This window comes from Arvicanthis niloticus, chromosome 8 (genome assembly GCF_011762505.2).
Source record: "Arvicanthis niloticus isolate mArvNil1 chromosome 8, mArvNil1.pat.X, whole genome shotgun sequence".
NCBI classification, from domain to species: Eukaryota; Metazoa; Chordata; class Mammalia; order Rodentia; family Muridae; genus Arvicanthis; species Arvicanthis niloticus.
Window position 1 is genome coordinate 32,967,908 of NC_047665.1, and position 21,956 is coordinate 32,989,863.

The 21,956-nt window shown below is 39.3% G+C and overlaps 1 protein-coding gene across 3 annotated transcripts in view; it reads left to right on the forward strand.

Moving 5' to 3' along the window:
* Cdkal1 (CDKAL1 threonylcarbamoyladenosine tRNA methylthiotransferase) overlaps nt 1-21,956 on the forward strand; it is a 521,362-nt gene that overhangs the window by 372,356 nt on the left and 127,050 nt on the right. For all 3 annotated transcript variants that reach the window (XR_013112201.1, XM_034511047.2, XM_076939217.1), the window contains exon 12: nt 1,058-1,238. Coding sequence is in view for 2 of the 3 variants with exons in the window: in XM_034511047.2 (XP_034366938.1) it covers nt 1,058-1,238 (181 nt within the window). In the remaining variant the exon portion in view is untranslated. The remainder of the gene's footprint in view (nt 1-1,057; nt 1,239-21,956) is intronic.

Sequence of the window (21,956 nt, forward strand, 5' to 3'; positions counted from 1 at the left end):
TGTGAGCATACACAGGAGTGGCCCCAATGCCTTCAGCATCTATCAGCATTTTTAAAAAGGAACAGTATAAAATTCTGGTGGATAATCCTTTTTAACTCAGATTGTTATATACTACTATACAGCCAATCAGTTGTGTGTTCAGACATCCAGAGACCTAAGCACAGTGTCATGTAATACAGGGTGAAGGAAATCATTGAGAATTAGCAAGACCTAGGGCTCATACAACAAAGCTGAGGGAGAAAAGAGCACGGAACTGCAGTCAAGGGTAGTAAGCATCAGTTCATTGCAGGAGCAGCACGTGCTGTAAGAAAGTAGCTGTGGCCCTTTCAAAAACAAGAGACATGATTGTAGAACAATCTATTATGTCGACCATTTAGAAACTTTGATCTTGTTTTCCCTGACCCATGCCAGGCATTGAACCCAGGACACTGCACATGGTTGGCAGTCTCCCTGCCACTCAACAGCTCATTCTGTTGCTGATTTTTGGTAGGTCTGATGGAGCCTTAAGAAAATGTAAGCTTAGAAACATACAAATGTTAACCACACTTTTCAAAGAGGCACTTACTACCCTTTAAAAAACTATTGTTGAACTATTGAGAAACAGGTATGTCTACCAGTTGTCTTTGCAGCACAGAAGTACTATGAATACAACATTAAGGATCATAGGTGGGAGTAGTTTACAGCTAGTTCATTTTACCACAATATAAAAGTCCTAAATACTTTAAAAAAAAAAAAAACATAAAAAACCCAAAAACAACAACAACAAAAAAAAAAGAAAACAAAACCCCAACACATCCAGAAGATACTGAGGAGAAAATAAAACAAAAACTGTTTAAAAGCATTAAAACTGTGTACATCTGACAATGACCAGGGGCCACTACTCATTGTATTTCTTAGTATTGAGGGCTTTTCAAAACTATCTGCAAATGCTTTGTCCTTAAAAAATAAACTAATTTTTTTAAAATGTCTTGTAACATATCAAGGAAAGAATAATTCTGGCTTACAGTCAACTTTTTTTTTTTTTTTTTTAACATTTTTGTCTGTTTTTCTTCTCCAGGGTTCCTGGAATAACGATTGCTACAGATATTATCTGTGGTTTTCCTGGAGAAACCGATCAGGATTTTCAAGAAACAGTGAAACTTGTTGAAGAGTACAAATTTCCAAGCCTTTTCATCAACCAGTTCTATCCAAGACCTGGAACTCCCGCCGCAAAAGCTGAGCAGGTTCCAGCACATGTGGTAAGAGTCTGCTTATAGGAGCCTTAGCCTGTGCCAGTAGTACCACAGACAAACCTGTGTTGTCTTCCCAGTGCCACTGGCTTATCCCTAACCCTTATGTTGCAAAATATGAGAACATTTCCAAGCTTGGCACAGGATGGAGTTAAATGGCCATACACAATGAGAGGCCAACAGTATCATCTTCTCTATTGAGGAGGAAGATCGAATTGTTAAAAACTTTTAAAACTACCATTTTATATTTACTTGTATGTACATTATAATCTTGGGATGTTTTGAAATCAGGCAACATTTAAGTCCATGGGAGTAGGGGCTGGGATGTGGCCCAGCGGCAGAGCACTTGCTTAACATCCGTGAGCCTCTCGTTTCCATCCTTAGCACTTGAAAGCAAACAAGTAAATAAAATAAAAACTAAATAAGTAAATAGGCTTCATACCTTCCTATTGATAAAAGAGCATTTTAATTATTTATTTGTTGAAAATTTTGTGGTTTTTCTTACTTGATTCCTAAACATGTATCACCTGTCTACTCTTCCATCCATCTAGCTAACATCTCTATCTGCTCATCTGTCTTCTTTCTGTTTATCCATCTATCCTCTAGCTGCCCATCCATCTTCTACTTATCCATCAACTCATCCCTCCAGACAAATATGCCTGTACTCTCAGTGCAGATATGTAAACTGTTCAATTCTCTTTCTCATTGACCAAAAAAAAAAAAAAAAAAGCCAAACTTCAATGCCACAGATAATTAACTTTATACAGACATGAAAATAAGCTAATTCATTATCTTTTCTATTTAAGCTATTCTTTATTGAGGTCTGATTTTTTTTTTTTTTAACTGGAAGTGCTTGTGTAGCTCACAACATCTGGTGGTGAGCATCTCCTCACTTGCTCCCCCTCCTCACATGGGTTCCCTTGGGTGGGGCGTTTGCTTTTGCCTATTTGGAATATGTTCTTTGCTTTCTTAATGCCAAGTTTTTATCTTTGTAATTTTGAGATGATAGTCCTTCAGATACGTGGGTCTCGCAGAGATATTCTCTGAGTCTTGACTTGAGTCACAATCACTTTTCACCATGTCTTTATTAAACTTCCTCATGTGTTTCTACCTTGGCTGTCACAACAAGCAGGACACAGTGATGTGGATGGCAGGAATATGTGTCTGCACATTTCTGAAAGCTGGGGGTGGAGAGGCAGGCCCTGCTAACTCACGTGTGCAGGACTCTTTCCTGGCTTCTGGGGATTGCTGACTAGCTGAGGTCTCCTTTGCCATCGTGTCGCTTAAGTCTCTGCCTTCATTGTCACCATACACTTCTGTGTGTGCCCCTCTCCTGGAGAGTTCTTCCCACCCTCATCTTAACTGCTTTCATCTACAGCATGATTTCTAACATTTCAAGGTGATTAGGACTTCAAAATAAAAGTTTTGGTGACACAATCTGATGTCTCTTACATTTTAGTAATTACGCTCTGTACAAGAACCATTTCATGAAGTTCTAGCTTTATAGACCGCAGAATCATAAATCCAGAGAATTAGACATTAATATTGAAACTTTAGAGATTTACTGGCAGAGAATAGATTCGTAGTATACACTGTGTCTTCTTTTACCTCCAACATTTACCACAAATTAATAATTGTTTACCCTGCCTGTTGCAGGTAGTTTATGAAAAAGCTTATTGCAACAGTCACTAAAATACAAGAATGTGGGATATGAGCAATAAATATTATTCCTCATCCCCTTGCCAAGACAAATTAATAATGAAAGTGAATCTAGTGAAGGACTAGCACCTTCCAGTTCTTCTCCAATAATGGCTTTCTCTTCTGCTGTGGAAATCACTCTCTCTAAGAAAGGCTTCTTTTTTGACCTGTATTTCATTTCTCTTCCACACTCCCCATATGTTCTTCCCTCACAAATGATATCAAATGAACTTCAGTTTCCCCTTTTCCTAAGCATTTTTATTTCCACAATAATGTTAGTATAAGTAAATCTTGGTGGTTTAATGGGTTATGTTAATGCTCTGATAAATGATCTGAATTAGGTCTGTTTCTTAACCATGCAAATCACAGATGAGGTCACACTACTGGATGGTCAAGTTTGCAAAGGCAAAGGGTAAGTTCTTTACTATGGCTATTAAAAGGAAACAGAACAGTTTAGAGTTTATAATGAAAATCAGATGATATATTGTCATGAAAAGCTAAACTACAATTTATGCATTAGCTATTGCAAGGATACTTATGCAGAAGATTTACAACCAAATGAGAGTGACCTTGGAGTACTGGTGAAAGGTCAAATTTACATGTTTATTTTCTCTACTGCATTCTATCTTTCTTCCTTAGTCTTTATTTATTTTAATTCTAGCAATATTTTTAATTGTGGCTGTGCTTCTCAGACTGCTGGGGAAAAGGTCACTTAGGTTTTTTAAAGAAAAAACTTTTGATTCTTAGCTATCACTTCTAGACTGACTTCTGAGAAACATTTAATGAAAACTAATGAAATTGTGCCGTGGTCTTTATTTGAATACCTATGTCACTTGGAGGAATATCCCTTAGCTAGCAAGAATGGCTGTGGGGACATTTATACTAGATGACACTGTCAGTTATGATATTAAACCCAGCTTAACCCTAAAGTAAAAGTAATGTCTTTAAATATATTAGTAAAAAAGAATCACTGCTCACTCACCAGAAGTTTCTAGATTGTTTTACCCTTAGCCTAAGGAAGCCACTGTGGACACTTCTTGCCTGAGCCCCAAGGGCTGTGTGTTGTGAGAAATGAAGAGAACGTCTGGAGGGATGCCCTCTACATAGACAGAGGCAGGTTTTCTAGTTTTCATGTTGGTGAGTCCATCCTTGCCATACATGTTTACGTCAAGGTGACCTGGCCGCTTAGATGTAGAATACAGAAGGTTGTTAAATCCATTATCATGGCTCTCCCAGATCTTACTGCCTACTGGGTCAGGAGATATTGTATTTAAAAATATATGCCACTCCTATTTCCACGTGTACACATGTCTGAAAGACTTCTAATATTCTGTCCATAGAATATTTAAAAAACAACCCTCCCCCCACAAAAAAACCCAAACCTTCATTTCTGAATATGATCTAAGGATTAGATTAAAAGGTACCATAGTTCAATGAATCTTGATACTTTCAGCCTAGTTCACAACATCATAACACCAGTGCATTTATATACACAGTCTCAAGTGTTCACATCAAGTGCTTTTCTATGGAGCAGAGGAACAGGGGGACTCATATTCTAGACCATTCAGAATATTTAATTAGGAATTGATTCCCAAGCACAACCTCATGGATACCCATCTATCTCGGCATTCTTGTCAATTGTATGTGACCCCTTCTGGTTATCCCTTTCCTGAACAGAAGTGATTGTGGATTCCTGTGATCCCAGCTAGTGGGAAGACAGAGACAGATAGAACATAGGCTCAGGACTAGCCTAGACAGTTTAGCAAGACCCTTTCTCAAAACTGGAAGATAGAAAGGAAGGAGGAATATAGGGAGGGAAGAGGGGAGGAGTTGGGGATGAATATATTCCAGGGTTTAAATCCTTTCCTAACATTTGAAGCTTTCAGAAAGTAACTCTGGGGTATGAGAAGTATTTTCTCTTTTCCGGATACAATTTTTCTTTGTACTTGGTGTTAATCAGATGTCTGGCCTGCCCATCATTTTGTTGAATCTTTGTTTCAACAGATTAGTAGCAGAGTTTTTCAGATGACTGTATGGTAATAGTGGGGAATTATGAATGGCCATAGGATCTGAGATGTTTGGCACCTGCTATCTGAGTATGCCGTTGATGCTCACGTAAGAAGAGGAAGGTAGAATGTAATGATCTCCATGCCCCCTTGGCATGCTTAGTGACACTTGATTTTCTATTGTATGGTTTTAGGTTCACCTTTTCACCTTATAGTGGAAAGGTTTGGGTGTGTTTGCTTTTCCTAGCTGATTGTTATCTCAGGTACTATCTGTCTCATCATCTATTTTTTTTTAATGAGTATGACAGTTTGTCCAAGCAATTGATTGACTCTTTTCTTGAATCTAAGCTGGCATAGTAGTTATTAGTGTCCTTGCAGGGTCAGATGGCAGCAGTGACTAATGGTGGGGTAAAGAACGGACCCCAAAAATGTCCACATCCTAACGTTTAAAAATGGAACGTGTTAGCCTATACAGGGACCAGGGCTTTGCAGATGTTATCTGCTTGATACAAAAAAATTACCCATGGAGTACAGGGTAACATTTTAACACAGTATGCTGATCTGATCATAGTTTTTAACATGGCCATCACCAGTTGAAACCTTTGTCATTTCTTAATGCTGGTTCTTTAAAATCTTCTATAATAGCTGTTTTGAAACATACAATGAAGTGCCAACCACAATTACCAAACTACTATAGAGGCATGGAAGTCTTGTTTCTATGTAACCCAGTATCCACCGACCATCCTTCTCTTTCCTGCCCCTTCCACCTCAGGTGTGCATTTACTTGTCAACTTCTGGGTGACCATTTATATCATCTATCCCATGTTCTGTTTGTCTCTTGATAGGTGACTTGTGTCTCGCAGTGCCACTCCTGCAGATATACATGTAAGAGTTTCTTTATATGACCACATAATATTCCACTGCCTAATATGCTGCACTTTCTTCATTGCTCTGTTGAAGAACACTTAGGCTGCTTTTGTAGTGACTGTTGAATTGTGCTACAGTAAACCTGGGTGTGTAGCTGTCTCCCTGACTTACTGATTTCCTTTCCAGCAGAATACACATGCTCAGCAGAGAACCTCTGATGAAGTGTCTAAGATTCTCCAGATTGGGGGATGGTTGAGTTATCTGGGACAGGGGCAACTCATAGTAACCACAAAGTCCTTCTCAGAGAGAGGAAAGGGTATCAATCTGAGGACACAAAATTAGAAACAGCAGTGCAACTGGGGTGCTTTGAAGGTCGAGGGTGTCTGCGGTGAATCCCGGGGTCATCCTCTAAGCTAGAAAAGGGCAAGAACAGTTTTCCTTAGAACACTGAGAAGGTCATCTGAAAACCTTCATTTTGTCTCAAGACAGTTCAGATGCTGCAAAGTGAGAATGGGTTGTTTTAGAACGCTAAAGGTAAGCAGGGCATAGTAGTTCATGCCTGTAGTCCCACCATTGGGAAGGCTAAGGCATCCTGCTTTACATAATTATGAGTTTGAGGCCAACCTGAACTACATAAGGAGAGCCTGTCTAAACAACACACACAGACTCCATTCATGTTACTATAATGTCTAAGAGGAAATCAGACAGAGTGGGACTTTTTGCCTTCTAGTGAAAGCTGTATTCATTGATTGTTCATATTTTTTTCTAACTAAGGCTTGTTATCCCAGTAGATGCCTCATAATTATTTGAATTAATTTTTTATCACTGTATATTCAGAGATCTTTTTGCCATTGCTGGATTTTTCTCAAACACCATTCAGTTATGTGAGCCTACAGCATCGCAGAGCTTACAAAGCTGCAGTTGACACCATGACCTTGGTCAGGACATGTGGGCCTTGTCTGTGTTTCTGGGCTTTGAGGAATTTGGAGGCAGTCTTCCTATCCCTGTCGACCCCAGCACATTCCTGGCAAGTGGCAGGAAGGCATCACAGGTAGACTTCATAAACGCTATTAATTGAATCATGAAGACTGAGTTACTGTCCACCATCACAAAAAGACAGTGCCTGTCTGGGATCAAGATTGTTTTCCAGTTACAGCAAGCACAAAGGAACCATACAACATTTAATAAGTTTAAAATTCTTTCTCTTGGTGCTGGCTAGATGGGTCCTGATTCATTTCTTTGGGGTTGGGTGATAGGTAACATACAGGAGGAGTAGCTTACTGTCAATATCTGAGTCAAGAACTGTAGGCAAAGCTTAGGTTCAGATGGCATATTTACAGGACATGTTAAATAGCTTTCTGCTGACCTGGGACTGGTGTGGAGCTTCCAATAGCAGTGCTTGTCTGTAGCAATCTCATTTTAGAGAGGAAGTACAGAGGGAGAGAGTCATCAGAAAGCCCATTAGGAGATTTTGCAAGAGTGGATTTGGAAACAAGTTAATGTGTCTAGGCATGTCTGTGACTAGCTCCTGAAGCATCCCACAGTCTCTTTCAGGTTTGATGATTCTAAGTCCTAGACATAGAGCCATGTCAGCAAAGCTATTTGGTGTTCAATGGAGAATACTAGCTGTTCTACAAAGGTCATCTTCATCTTTTGTGCACTTCAGATGCCACCACTACATATTCTAGGGATGCCTGAACATTTCAATGTCAACTGCTTTCTACTTGACTTAGTCTGGTATTACTGATGGTTAAATCCTAGTGGTTCTGAGAGTGTCCTGACCAGCTCTGAAATAGAAATGCCAACTCTTCAAACACCATCCTGTCTTTTCCCTCATACCCCAACTTGATTTTCTCTGCTTAAACTGTCTCTACTCTACAGTTCTAGGACTGACTTTTCATCATTACTTCTTCTTTGTGTTTTTATTCTCCTAAGTACCACATAAACTTGTAAAGTCGGTGTTTTGTAACCTGAAGAAACATCAGTCTGGAGCACATTTGAAAAAGACTTGGCTTTTCTTTTCTTTCTCTTCTTTTTCTTTCTTTTCTTTTCCTTTCTTTTCTTTATTTTCTTTTCCTTTCTTTTCTTTTCTTTCTTTCTTTCTTCCTTCCTTTCTTTCTTTTAAAAAATACTCTATTAAATTGGGCACTTCTTTTTAATCTTCTGTCTACCTTTATTCCAAACTTAAGGAAAAGATAATAATGTTGAACTTTGAAGGATATAAAAATAACAAACATTGTTGTTAAGCCTCAGCTGTGGAAAGGAAGGCTTGCTCATACTGCTCACAGGGGAGCCTCAGCAGCCCTGACAGGCACTAGGTTATCTACCATGTTGGATTTGAGTCTTCATCTAGGATGGGCTATAGTATATAAAGCGGATTTGAGTCTTCATCTTGGATGGGCTATAGTATATAAAGCTCCCGTGAAGGAAAGGGCTGTTGGTAAAGGAGGGGAATCTCCAGGATTGCAGACCCAGTAGACACTTCGGGTAGAGCAGTACACCATTTCCCCTCAGGCAGCAAATGCTCACCAGAGAGGTGTTACCTGGGAGATGATTGTATTGAAGAGTGACTTCCTGGGGCTGGAGAGATAGCTCCACAGTTAAGTGCACTCTTGCAGAGGACCTGGATTGCATTACCAGCACACACATGGGAGCTTCAGTTTCAGGGGATCTAACTCTCTCTTCTGGCCTCTATAGGCAATAAGAACACATGAGGTACACAGACACACATGCAGGGAAAAACTCATATATATAACATAATTTTTAGAAGCATAAGCTCCTGATTTTTCTCAGTCAGAACCATATTTTCCAAATACCAACACTTCTCCTGAGTATGCTCATTGTTACCACCTCATCTGTTGTACTTGACTCTTACCCATCTTCCCAAACTTTGGTTAGGTCCTGATGTGAGTGGATGAACCTCCTCACTTGGGCCCTTATCCTTGTTAACCTTCTTGAGTTCAGTGGATTGCATCCTAAGTATTCTGTACTTTTGGGTTGTGGCTGATATCCACTTATCAGTTACTATATACCATGTGTGTCCTTTTGAGTCCGAGTTACCTCACTCAAGATGATATTTTCTAGTTCCATCTATTTGCCTGCAAAACTCATGATATCCTCGTTCTTAGTAGCTGAATAGTATTCCATTGTGTAAATGAACCACATTTTCTGTGTCCATTCTTTGTTTATAGGACATCTGGGTTATTTTCAGCCTTTGGCTATTACAAATAAGGCCACTATGAATATAGTGGAACACATTACCCTATAGTATTGTGGGGCATCTTTTGGGTATATTCCTAAGAATGGTATATATATATATATATATATATATATATATATATATATATATATATATATATATTTATATTTATATTCAGGTAAATCTATTTCCAATTTTTGCAGGAACCTCCAGATTGATTTCCAGAGTCATTGTACCATCTTGCAATCCACCCAGCAACGGAGTAGTGTTCCTCTTTCTCCATATCCTAGCCAACATGTGCTGTCACCTGAGTTTTTGATCTCAAGCCATTCTGATTGGTGTAAAGTGGGATCTCAGGGTCATCTTGATTTGCATTTCTCTGATCACTAAAGACTTTGAACATTTCTTTAGTACTTCTCGGCCATTCAAGATTCCTCTGTTGTGAATTCTCTGTTTATTTCTAAACTCTATTTTTTTTTAATTGGGTTGTTTGGTTTTTTGGAGATTGGCTTCTTGAGTTCTTTATATATTTTGGATATTGGCTGTCTATCAGATGTGGCATTAGTGAAGATTCTTTTCCCCCAATATGTAGGTTGCAGGTTTGTCCAATTGACTGTGTCCTTTTGCCTTATAGAAGCTTTTCAGTTTCATGAGGTCCCATTTATCAATTCTTGGTCTTAGAACCTGAGCCATTGGTGTTCTGTTTATGAAATCTCCCACCCTCACTCCCCGCCTTGTGCCAATGAGTTTGAGGCTCTTTCCCACTTTCTCTTCTATTAGATTCAGTGTATCTGGTTTTATGTTGAAGTCCTTGATCCACTTGGACTTGAGCTTTGTGTAAGGTGACAAATATGGATCTATTTTTATTCTTCTACATACAGGCTGCCAATTAAACCAGCACCATTTATTGAAGATAATTTTTTTCTCCATTGTATATTTTTGGCTTCTTTGTCAAAGATCAAGTAACCGTAAGTGTTTTGGGTTTATTTCTGAGTCTTCAGCTCTATTCCACTGATTGACCTGACTGTCTCTGTACCAATACTATGCAGTTTTTTACCACTGTTGTAAAACTCCATAGTATAGCTTGAGGTCCGGGAATAGTGATTCCCCGAGAAGTTCTTTTATTGTTAAGAAATGTTTTTGCTATTTGGGGTTTTTTGTTTTTTTCGTGTGGTATTGAGAAATGCTCTTTTCATGTCTTTGAAGAATTGTGTTGGTATTTTAATTGGAATTGTGTTGAATTTGTAGATTGCTTTTGGAAGGATGGCCATTTTTACTATGTTAATCCTACAGATCCATGAGCATGGGAGATCTCTCTGTTTTCTGAGGTCTTTGATTTCTTTCTTGAGAGACTTGAAGTTTTTGTCATACAGTTTTCACTTGTTTGGTTAGAGTTACACCAAGATATTTTATATTATTTTTGACTATTGTGAAGGGTGTTGTTTCCCTACTTTCTTTCTCAGCCCATTTATCATTTGTATAAAGGAAAACTACTGATTTGTTTGAGTTGATTTTATATCCAGCCACTTTTATTGGTAAGGATGTTAAAGAAAACCTACATTATATGCTCAATTTATTTCTTCAAACTTTGTTTTTATTTTGGCATTAACTTTTATCCTGCTTTTAGGAATTTTTAATTACCATGTCTTTGATAAAATATGTGATTACATGTGTGTTTTGTATGTTAGGCAGCATGGTGGAAGGTGTTATAACTGAGAAAGACTGACTGCATTTATATGGAGAATATAAATTCTGTCCTTTCAAAAGTCATTTTTATCATATTTCCATCTAGAGTTTTTGAGTTTTTTCTTTCAGTTTGATTATGTGCCTTGTTTTGTATAAGTTCCAGAAAAATTACAAGGGTCTATATATTCTTCTGTGTCTTTTATGAACATGATTTATTAAAATTATAATATTCAATTTGAACTCGTTTTTATTGCCTTAATACTGGCTTTAGAAGAGATGAGACTCTGGACTAACTTCTAAGGAAAAGGAGCTTATGGTGCTGTCTTATGGTTTTGATCTTGTATTTTTTCCTTGTGATAAGTATGGTTCAATAATAATTCTGTATTTCTCCTCTTTCAGGGGAATTAGATGTATAGTTTCAAGAATTAGAGCTGATGTTAAATGTATGTTCAGGGCAACAGAATCAATTTGCTAATGTATCATGAAGCTCATTTCTCACTCTCGCTCCTTAGAATTGTGTTTATTTCATAATTAAGGGCAAGAGAATCAAACCAAGTGGTAATCGTTCAAATGGATAAAAGTGTATGTTGTGATTCTGTTCCATCTGAGTCTTCTCACCTTGGCTATGTGTCCTGACTCTTTTTTTTGCTCTTCACAGTAGTGCACCCTAGAACAGTGCATTCTATAACAGCAAGTCAGGAGGGATGAGGGGATGTGTGCACTGTGAGATTATCAGTGTGTGACAGCCAGCCATGGGCTCTGCTTCATGTGTGTCCTGCCTCTCATCATCTTTGCAGGAACTTTACATTTCTGCTTGGCAGAGCAGCTAGCTGGACTCAGTGTCACCAAGTTGGTTTGCCTCACAGTGAGGTGGAAAGCTGGGACCGCAGCTGTATTCTTTCTGCTGTCTTGTGGCATGCTGTTATAAAAAGCAAGTGAAATATTCATTCCAGAAATTTACAAAAATTTTAGAAAACAAAATGCTGACATTTAAATTATGTCCTCTTAAGGCAAATTTTTAAAAATGCTTTCAACTTATTTTTTTTTAACACTTTGTGATTTTTCTTTGGTGTGCATGGATGTCTGTGTATGTGCACACATATGTGTGAGCATGAAGGTGAGGGTCCGAGGACAACTCACGAGGTGTTCTGTCCATCCACTACATGGGTTCCAGAGACAGAGCCCAGGCTGTTGGACTTAGATGCAAGCACTGTTCCCTGACCCCATTTTTAACTGCCTAAAATATTTTTAGATGTTCAGAAAAGACTTAGGTATATGGACTCCAGTCACTTTCCCAAGATTCATCAGTTTTGCTATTTCAACATTCTGCTATGCTTGTTCTCACATGTCCACTTTTGCATGTGTTTGCACACAAACATCTTTCTTCTGAAACTTTCACATGTCCTTCCCTCCTAAGAGAGAACAATCTGCAAGAGACACAGCCTTACTTTTTCCCTGAACAATCTGTATAGACAACAGATAACTCTATTCTGTAATAATTAGTGTATATTCCCTAAGGTGGGGAGCCTTAGGTAATTATATTTTAATAGAATTCGGGAACTTTAGCACTGACTGTGATCGTTTTATCTAATCAACAGTTCATTCTCTGGTTCCATCACAAATCTCAACAGTGTCTGCAGCAGTGTCTCCTGGCCATGTGTTATACATGGTTACAACTTGTTGTCTCCTTCAACCCAGGTCCTTCCTAAGCTTTGTCTTTCTCGGTTTGATCCTGAGTTCCCTTCACTGTTAGGCTAAGGCTATAGCTTCTCAGCTTCTAGGCTTTTATGTTTATGTGTTTTATATGCTTGGGCTTGACCAAGTAAAGGTAAATATCTACCCTCACACTGGTACCTCTGGAGGCTGTCATGTGCTTCTGCCCCTCGTTAGTGACTTTAAATTGGCCACCTGGTTAGCAGCACTGTCTGGATTCTCTGCCTCACATCTGCTGTGTTTGGATAAAAGCTTTAATCCTAAGTATGTCACAGAAGACAGAGTGATAAGGCTCCAAAAAACAAATTATCTCAATGACCTACCTCCCATTTCCGATTTCTGGCTACTGAAATGGCTACAGTCATGGAATTTAAGATGTTTTTCACTTTAGTTTTAATCCATTTCAAACTTCTGGATTATTTTTAACAGTTCTTAAGCCTGAGCCTATCTTTAAAAAAATAAAATTAAATGTCTCAAATTTAGACTCGGGGCAGAGAAGGAAGCTAAAGTCAGAAAAGGCAGAGTATACCTCACTGAAGTGCCTGTTCATTTCCTTGGCAGTGGATAATACATGTAGAACCTTCCTCCTCAAAACTGTGCAGATCAAAAGCGTATGTGGGCTGAGAGAGGCTGGGTAGATTTATGGATGATAAAAATCTCCGCTTGAAGGAGAATTTACAGGTCATGTCTGAAGCGTTTCTCCTCATGTTCAGTGAGACTCGCCACCAACTCTGGCTGCATGGAAATTGGTGTCGGCTGCAAGCTGCTGGAGTCAGAAATACTTCTCTTCCATCTTTAATTTCTTTCCTGCCCTTCCTCTCAACCTCTGGTATCTGTGCAATCACAAAGTATCCTCTCAAGTGACTTTGTAGTGCTTTGAACTTGTTATTTTAGGGAAAAGTAATATAAAGAAATGGAAGGAACATTCTCATATAAGATCCAGCTAGTTCTGGAATCAAGAATAAAAAGATATTCTACTGTCAGGATGCACTTTTACTGATAGACAGTATTCCTTGTAGGTTCTGAGCTTGATTCTTCTGCAGTCTGCAGACTAAAGTATACAAACAAGAGGATTTTTAGCCTCATCCTTAGTTTCCTCAGGCTGTTGTTGTTATTTTTCCTGGATTCTCATTTTGTTTTATATTGTATATGTTTAAAGGAATTCATGAGTTTGCTGTATGTATATGAACTATAGTGCTTTAAAACATCTCCTAAGGATTCTACAATGAATAAAAAGAGATCTGATTTTATGCTTTTATAAAAATCTATCAGAACTACAGAGTAAGGTTTATTTCATATATTATTAACCCATAAAGATAAGTTAGAGTTAGGAGCACTGTGATAGCTGGAAAGCAGATGAGCACTTGACTGCAGAGTGGACTGGCCCAGAGAAACTAAGATACCAGTTCATCACCAGTGCTGGAGATTATTCAAGTGGGTAGGGAATTATCTGGCTTTTCTGTAAGAGAAAATGAGGCAGGAAGAGAAAACACTATGGTAAGAAAAACTGTATAAACTATAAAGGAGTTAGATTCTTTTTTCCTCTTACATCCATCTCTGGATTCTAAGTGACATCCCTCCCCCCGTCCCAGATGAAACCTGGTGGCTTGTGCATTCACAGGAGGTGACAGTAGAAATTCTATGGGTGGAGGGACACTAGATATGGTTGAGAGCAAGCCAATTCCAGTCAGCATCTAAACCTAGAATGCTGATTTTGTTAAGCAAGTAGAACACTTTCAGTAACATATGACGTTGCCTTCCTGTGAAGAGTTTAAACATGTCTCTTTGGGAAAGCCGGCCAGCCCAATACTAAGAAACACTGTCTACAGAAGTTCTAGACTAAAATTGTCTAGGTAGACCACTGCATAGAGATCTTCACACCAAGCTCAAGCGTGGCCTTGGGAATGCCATTCACCTTACTTTTGAGCATGAATACCATTCGTGGACTGTCAGACATCAGAAAAGGCTGTCAGAAAAGTTAATAGCTGATATGAAGCAAAAGACTAGTGACAACAGACCAAGTGGTTAGGAAGAGAAAACAAATGGGACTTTGAGTGAAGGAAAAAACTCAAGAACTACCATCAATATTAAACTCACTAAACAAGATCAGGGCACCATTTAAATAATGCTCTAGAAGATAAAGGGGAGCTCTTAAAAAATGCAAACATCGTAACAAAAGGAGAAAAATACCATGGAGTTGAGGCAAAGTAGAGCATGTACCTAGAAAATGGAATAAAATAAAATCAGGTAGAAAGTATTGTTACAATATTCAACGTTCAAATAACAGGAATTCTAAACAGACTGAAGCGAAAAATAATAAAATAATTCAAAAGTAATTCTAATGACTGAAAGTGGCCACCACAGGCCTGCATGAATCATGAATCCGTAGTAGACTTAAACCACGATAAGGGAGAAGAACCAGTTCATGCTGAAAGGCTCATGGATCAGAGTGGCTCAGACTTCTGGACAGCACCCCAAGAACGTTCAATGACCAGTGCTAAAGAAAAATGCTTCCCAGTCTATGATTCTGTGTAGTTATCAGAAAGCTTTTAAAGACAGCCTGGGCATCATCAAATAAGAGAGTGGGTGAAGGAAGAGGACACAGGAGAAAGGAAGCATCCAGCTTAGCACAGATAAGAGGTGAGCAGACCTCCAGTATGCTAAAGGAGACAGCTGTGTGCCAGACCTTAAGAGCAGACAGATCAAATAAAACAAGCCAGAGAGCTTTGAAAGAATCTTCTTCCAAAAGATAAAAAGGAAGGGCTGGGGTTGTAGCTCACTTGTAATGTGCTTGCCCAGCATGTCCAAGGTCTAGGAGACCATATCCAGCTCCAACTCCATTTAGAAAAATTGTATTTCACAAGTCTAACATTATATTGCTATCTAAATCATGAAAAGTAAACCATGGTCTGTTAGCATTGTTCTGAGAATCTTTAGTTAAATATCGCCAAGCCAAATTCAAAGCATATTACAACGACTGTACATCATGACCCAGTGGAACTTGTCCGGGGCATGCAAAGCTGAATTAATAGTTGTAACTTAGTAATTATGATACATGCAGCAGTGAAAAAAATACAGAAAGAATCATGATCATCTCAGATGACAAAAGACATTGTACAAGTTCATGTTTTTTTCTTGATTAGCAAGAGCTACTACAAACTACCAGCAATTTATGAGTTAAAAAATATCCTCAATATAATGAAGGTTACTTATCAAAAACAAACAACAAAACCACCAAAAAAGGGGGGCAGATATTATAACAGAAAAAAACTAAAAGCCTTTTCCTCAATATCTGCTGCATGACAAAAATGGCTTCTGTCATTTTCTGTGTTATTGAAAATGCTAATGAATGATCAGACAAAAAAAAAATGATCAGACAAGAAAAATAAAGACATAAAAGAAGACACCAAACAAGTCTTTGTTTAAGGATGATGTGACCCTATGTGTGGAATGCAGTTATAAATCTACAAAATGAATTCACTCAAGTCGATAACCCACTTGCAGTGCCATATGAAAATGCTGACCAAGTTGGAAAAAATAATCAAGATAAGTCTCTTTTTATAATAGTATCAGAAACAGTCAAGAATAAGCTTAGACAACAAAGTGAAAGATGTTGGTAGGACAAAACTATTTAAAACTTCAATAGAAGAAACTGAAGAAGATACAAGAATCCAAAGTTCATGAGCCAAAATAATTAATATTATTAAAATGACAATATTCTCCAAAGGTTCAAAGCTATCAGACACAAATTCAGCACAGCCCTTGTTAAAATCCTCATGGTATTCTTTACAAAAATGGAAAAACTCATTAAATAATTTATGTGGAATCACGAAGACCCTGAATAGCCAAAGCAATTCTGAGAAAGAGGCACCACATAGTCTGTTTTAAAATTGTATTATGAAGTTTTATTAATAGCAACACTCTCATGTTGGCTTAAAAGCTGATTCATAGATGAATCAGACAGAAGAGAGTTGAAAGATAATTCCATGCATATGGTGAACTCCTTTTCAACCTTGGCACCAGAAGACAAAATGGGAAAAGGGTAATCTGTCTAATAAGTAGCTGTAAGAAAACTAGATTTCCACATGAAAAGGGATCTGACTGAAACTATATCTCACCTAACCCCAAGTACCTGCAAAGAGTGAGGTGGTCAGGATTCAGCCACAAGCTCCAGATGAACCAGAGGGCAGAGGCTTCCTCATAAAATCTTGGCAATTTTTTTTTTTTTAATATCACATGGAAGCTTGGGCTTCAAAACTAAAAAGAAATAGTGCAGTTCTGAGCAATATGGTCTGCACAGCCAGAGAATATCATCAACATAATGACAGCTACACTGGGCAACATGTACAACTTATGTCCGAGAATGGATTGACAGCTAAAGTAGGAACAGATTTCATATAACATTTAAATGATAACATAAAGAGATTTTAAACAATGACACACAAAGTCAGAAAATAATCAACAAATGTTTTTGAACTATTAAGGTAAGTAGTTCCTGAAACCAAGTAATATATACAAAATAGTGCTAAAGCAGCCTCTTCAACCTGCAGTGTGGGTTAGACTCACTGTGGTTTAGTGGTGGTTTGAACACGCCCTCTAAGGATCCCTGTAATGGGGACTTGGCAGTTAGTTTGCTGGTGCTGAAGTGGTAGAGCTATTAAAAGATGAGCCCAATAGGGTAGGTTCGAAAGTGAAGTGCTTGTTAGCATGTGTTAGACCCTAGGCTCAATCTCAGCAATACAGCAAGAGGTGTGACCTAGTGGGAGCTCCTAGCCTCGCCCCTTCCAATCTGTCTTCCTGTCTGTGTGGTGAAGCCTTCTCAGTCTTATGCCCTCTATCCCCCAAAAACTCTGATTAAAATTCACGCTCTTCAGGCATTTTGTTATAGTAAGGGATGATGGACATGAGGATAGCAAACTGGAAAGATGCTGGGTTGAGTATGCTGTGGAACACCTAGCTTCTCTACTATTAATGGCTTGGTTACAAATGGCTCTCTACATTCTTCTGCTCCAAATAGAAATCACAGGTGGGCAAGGAGCAACTCAGACTTAAGAACTGAGCTTCCAGATTCCAAGGCTTAAAATCCTAAGCCTTGAGAACCGGAGGCCAAGGCACAATGCTCTAAGCTTCATTTACCAGCACCCAACAGCTAGTATTAACAGTGAGCTCTCATAGTTCCATGGGACTCGTTGGTCTTTAACTTCCTTTCCCTACCCTCATCACACACACATATACCTGAGCCCTTACTTCTCTTAGCTGCAGGTCTGCATGGCGAAGGTCAGCCTTAGAATTTGCATCCAGTGAACCTTTATGTAGGAGCCCTGCTCCACAACATGAAAAAGCATCGACTGATTTCTGAATTGACATAAAAACAAGACAATGGAGCAGGCTGAGCTGTCTATTAAATTGTCCTCTGGTTATCAAATAAAGACCCCTTTGTCATAAAGGCCAAAGATAAAAGAAAATGTGTGTTTAATATATAGAACAAAAATAACTCTATTTTTTGACATAGTACTTGAAGAGAAGATAGGTCAAAAAGCCTAGCCACCCCTGAAATGAATTTTAGACTCCATATTATTGGTGTGATCGGTCTGAGGGAGAGATCAGTGATGGCTGCATTACTGATAGAAAGGATTTTTTACAGTAGGTGCTAAATTAGATGTAGAAAGTAGGAGAGTTATCAAGCCTCCGTGGTCATGTCTGACCCTCTAGGTCGCAGCCGTGGGATCATAATAAAAATGAGTCTTGGGCTTATCGAGAGAGGCAGCAATAACTGGCTCAGAACAGTTTTCAAGCTTCTCCACAAATAGGATGACACCAGAGCTTATTTGGGGTCACGGAGGAGGTGCAATGGTTTTGATCAGTTTTAGAACCATACAGCAGCTTATCCATGGGTCAGAGAAATTTAGTTTTCTTCATTCTTTTTTCACCCCACCCCCACTCCTCTTAGGCTCTGTGCAGATTGGCCTCTGGAAGCTGGTACAAGGCTGCAGATGTAAACAGGGCTTGGGCAGATCCAAATCCCATGTCTACAACATTGACTCCAAGCCTTGCTGATGGACAGGACATCAGCAAATGGGAACCTAAGTACGATAGCCATAAAAGAAAATGCACATAACGCCAGGGTGCTAATAGCAAAAGTCACCCTGCACTGCTGTTGTCTACTTCCAGAGTGTTACCTTACACTTACATCTCCAGCTGGACTCCTGTCCTTTTTGGCTTAGTTGTAAATAATTCTTTTTAAAACAATTCATGGCCACCAAGCATTGTTATTAAGCAAGTAGGGAAAAGTTAAATAAATCCAATTGGCCTTCTTTAACTATTAAAAAAAATGTGAAGTTTATAAAGACAAAGATAACAACAGTGTAGTATACAGGCTGCACACTAGTTGTTCCATGTTACCTGTCGGGTTGTTAACATGGTGTAGATAGATATTGGAGTTTTTACACTGTCACTACAGATTGTTTTCAAATGTCTCTGGGAGAAAAGTCTTGTGTACTAAAGGACTGTTTTAAAGTCTAGAAATAATAGGAATATCTTCCTGACAGTGAAGCTTCTGTCCATGGGTTATTTCCCTTCCCTGAAATATTTTTGACCAGAAGAATTTCACGTTTCAGGGGATTTTTTGATGGGGTATTGTTTACATAGACTTGAGACTAAGTGAACATCTTTACCCAAGACTCTAAGACTTGAAACACTCCTAAGGATGTCAGGTGCTTGGATTAAGATGCTGAGCCAGCAATAAGTGGCACTGAAAAGAAGCCCTATTTCCTTTGCTTTGTCTAGCAAATTAGTTTCTAAGTGATGAAGGACCTGGGAGCCTTGGTGGGTGTGCTGGCTAGTTTTATTTCAACTGGACACAGGCTAGAATTATTTGTAAGGAGGGAAGCTCAACTGACAACCACACCAGATTGGCTTATAGGCAAGCTTGTGCTGTATTTTCTTGATTGGTGATTGATGGGGGGGCAGGGGTGCCAGTCCTGGGCTGGTGGTCGTAGGTGCTATAAAAAGGCAGTCTGAGCAAGCTATGAGGAACAATCCAGTAGCCCACATTCTTCCATGGCCTTTGCTATACAGTTCCTGCCTCTTGGTTCCTGCCTTGAGTTCCTCCTTTGATTTCTCTAGCTGATGCACTGTAAACTATAAGCTGGAGTAAACCCTTTCCTCTCCTTTGTTGCTTTTGGTCGTGGTGTTTATCACAGCCATAGAAACCAAACTGAGACAGTGCAATGCAGCATTCTTGTATTCTCTGCTGTGAAACCTGGTATCTTAGACCATGTAAATGTCTGGCCATGTCCTGAATGGTTATTGATTGTTTTCCTTAGTCTTTATGTAAGAAGAAGCAACAGTATACCTGTTGGTTTTGTGCATCATGATATTCTTCATTCCCACAGAAGCTCCTAAACATTGTTATTCCTGTATCCTACATAAGATCTGTCATTAGAGAAAGAAGCTTGATAAAAATGCAAACATAATTTAAAATGTTTTCCTTGAGTATAAATTGAATCATGGGAAAAATTCATGGGAGACAAATTTAAAACTTTGACTTGTTTACCATGATAGTTCTAAAGTCCTGAAGCATCGTTCATAGCTGTAATAGTGCCATCCAGACTCGTGATTGGCATGGGATTTAACAATCTGCTTAAGGGTCATGAATTGGAAATCCATTCTGTGGAGACACTCTTATTAAGCAGAGTCATACCAGACATTGCCATCCAGAACATTTGGAATTCATTTTGCCAACATGTCAGCACTTACTGTGTGCTTAGATGCTACTTAGGCATGTACAAGTCTTGGCTTTTCCTCCTCGTGAGTTCATGAGCCCTGCTAAGTCAATAATGTTGCTTTCAGATGCACTAGTATGGTGCCTGCAGAATGATGGTTATGTAGAAAGTGGATTATTGGAGTCAGATCTCAGAGAATAGATTGTATGTGAAGGAGGTAATCATGGAAGCAGGACAGTGGGTCAGGAGGCTCGTAGGAAAAAGAGAAGGAGAAGAACATCCACATGATAGAAGGCTCCTTCAAAGAATTGAGTGGGTATATGGTTGGGGGATTAATTTGACTCTGAAAGGGAATAAAGGACAAAAGAATTCGGAATCTACGTTTACTGACTAGAAATAGGCTGGAGTGCAGTGTCATAAGTTGAAGTGTTAGAAGAAAAGATGCCCAGGTATTTAGGGGACCCAGAAGGCTCAGTAAAGGTAAAGTAACATTGTAGGAGCTGGGGAGGAGAATGGGTGAGCCTTCTGAACATCTCCCTTATGCAGTCTTTATAGTAGTGTTAGGGAAACCGTGTTACATAGTGACCAGATCATGACTTTTTCCTCAAAGAGGCATTGACACTTGACAGTAATTAGGAAGGAGCTCTGTACAGAGAGGATTTCTGTAGGGGTGGACAGTGACAGCTTGGAAAAGATGATTTTAAAATTAATTATTTGCCTGCACGTATATGTATGTACCAGGTGCATGCCTGGTACCTACAGTGGCCAGAAGTGGACATCAGGTCCAGTCACCTGAGACTAGAGTTACAGATGGTTGTAAGCCACCCTGTGGATACTGAGAAATCAAACCAGAAAGGAAGCTCCTAATTGCTGAATCATCTCTCCAGCCCAGAAGAAAGTATTTTGAATGAAACTTGTGGGATGAATCCAATACCTGAAGATGGCAGCTGGGCCCTTCCAGGCAGCAGGAGTAGCTAAGGAGATGTGAGTTAGGAGAGACAGGTGCTACCTACAGAGGGAGTAAAGCCACCTGGATCCTAGTGTCTCCTACATACAAGTTACATTTTGTGTGATGTTCAAGACATTGAAACTATAGAGACAAGCTTCACAGTATAAAAACGGTCATTCATCCATCCATCCATTTGGCTCACAGGTCATGTAATGGGAGACTGAACTTACAGAGTGAAGAAAGGAAACAGTGAGATAACTGTAAATAGGAGTGGACCTTCCCCTCTGTGGTCGCCAGTCAGGATGGCAGAGGGAAGACTGACGATACTGTGTGGCTAGGTGTAGAGCCCCCTGTGATCTTGCTCATTCTCAGTGCCCAGAAGTGACCACACGGAGGATGTTCGAATGAGCCGTTGTAAAGAATCTGCTACTCAGTATACATGGACTTTGTCCTATTGCTGGTCACGGCTGCTCATTTGGGCAGCAATTGTGACAAAAATGAGTCTTCTATTCTCAACATACCTTTGTTGTCATAGAGTGACTTTTCCTTGTGCATAAATGTTCTCTGTAGAAAAGAGTGTGTGGTACTCAGGCATGGCTGCCCCCTTCCACTTCAGCACTGTTGCCATCTCCCTGCTGGGCAGGCTTTCCTGGTTATTGCCCATTGAGGACCCAGTGGTTGGTCAGTACAGTTCTTCGTTATCTGAGGTGTTTCCCTCTGATGCTCTCTATGCTTTCCAATCAGCTGCACATTGCACATCTGCCCAATTTGATGTGTGTACTGTTGTGCCAGGGTGACTGGACTCAGCAACTCCCTAATTCTTCCCTTAGCACTGCCATCTCATCCTATGGGAAATGCTTACACTGTTCACCTAGCCACTCAGTG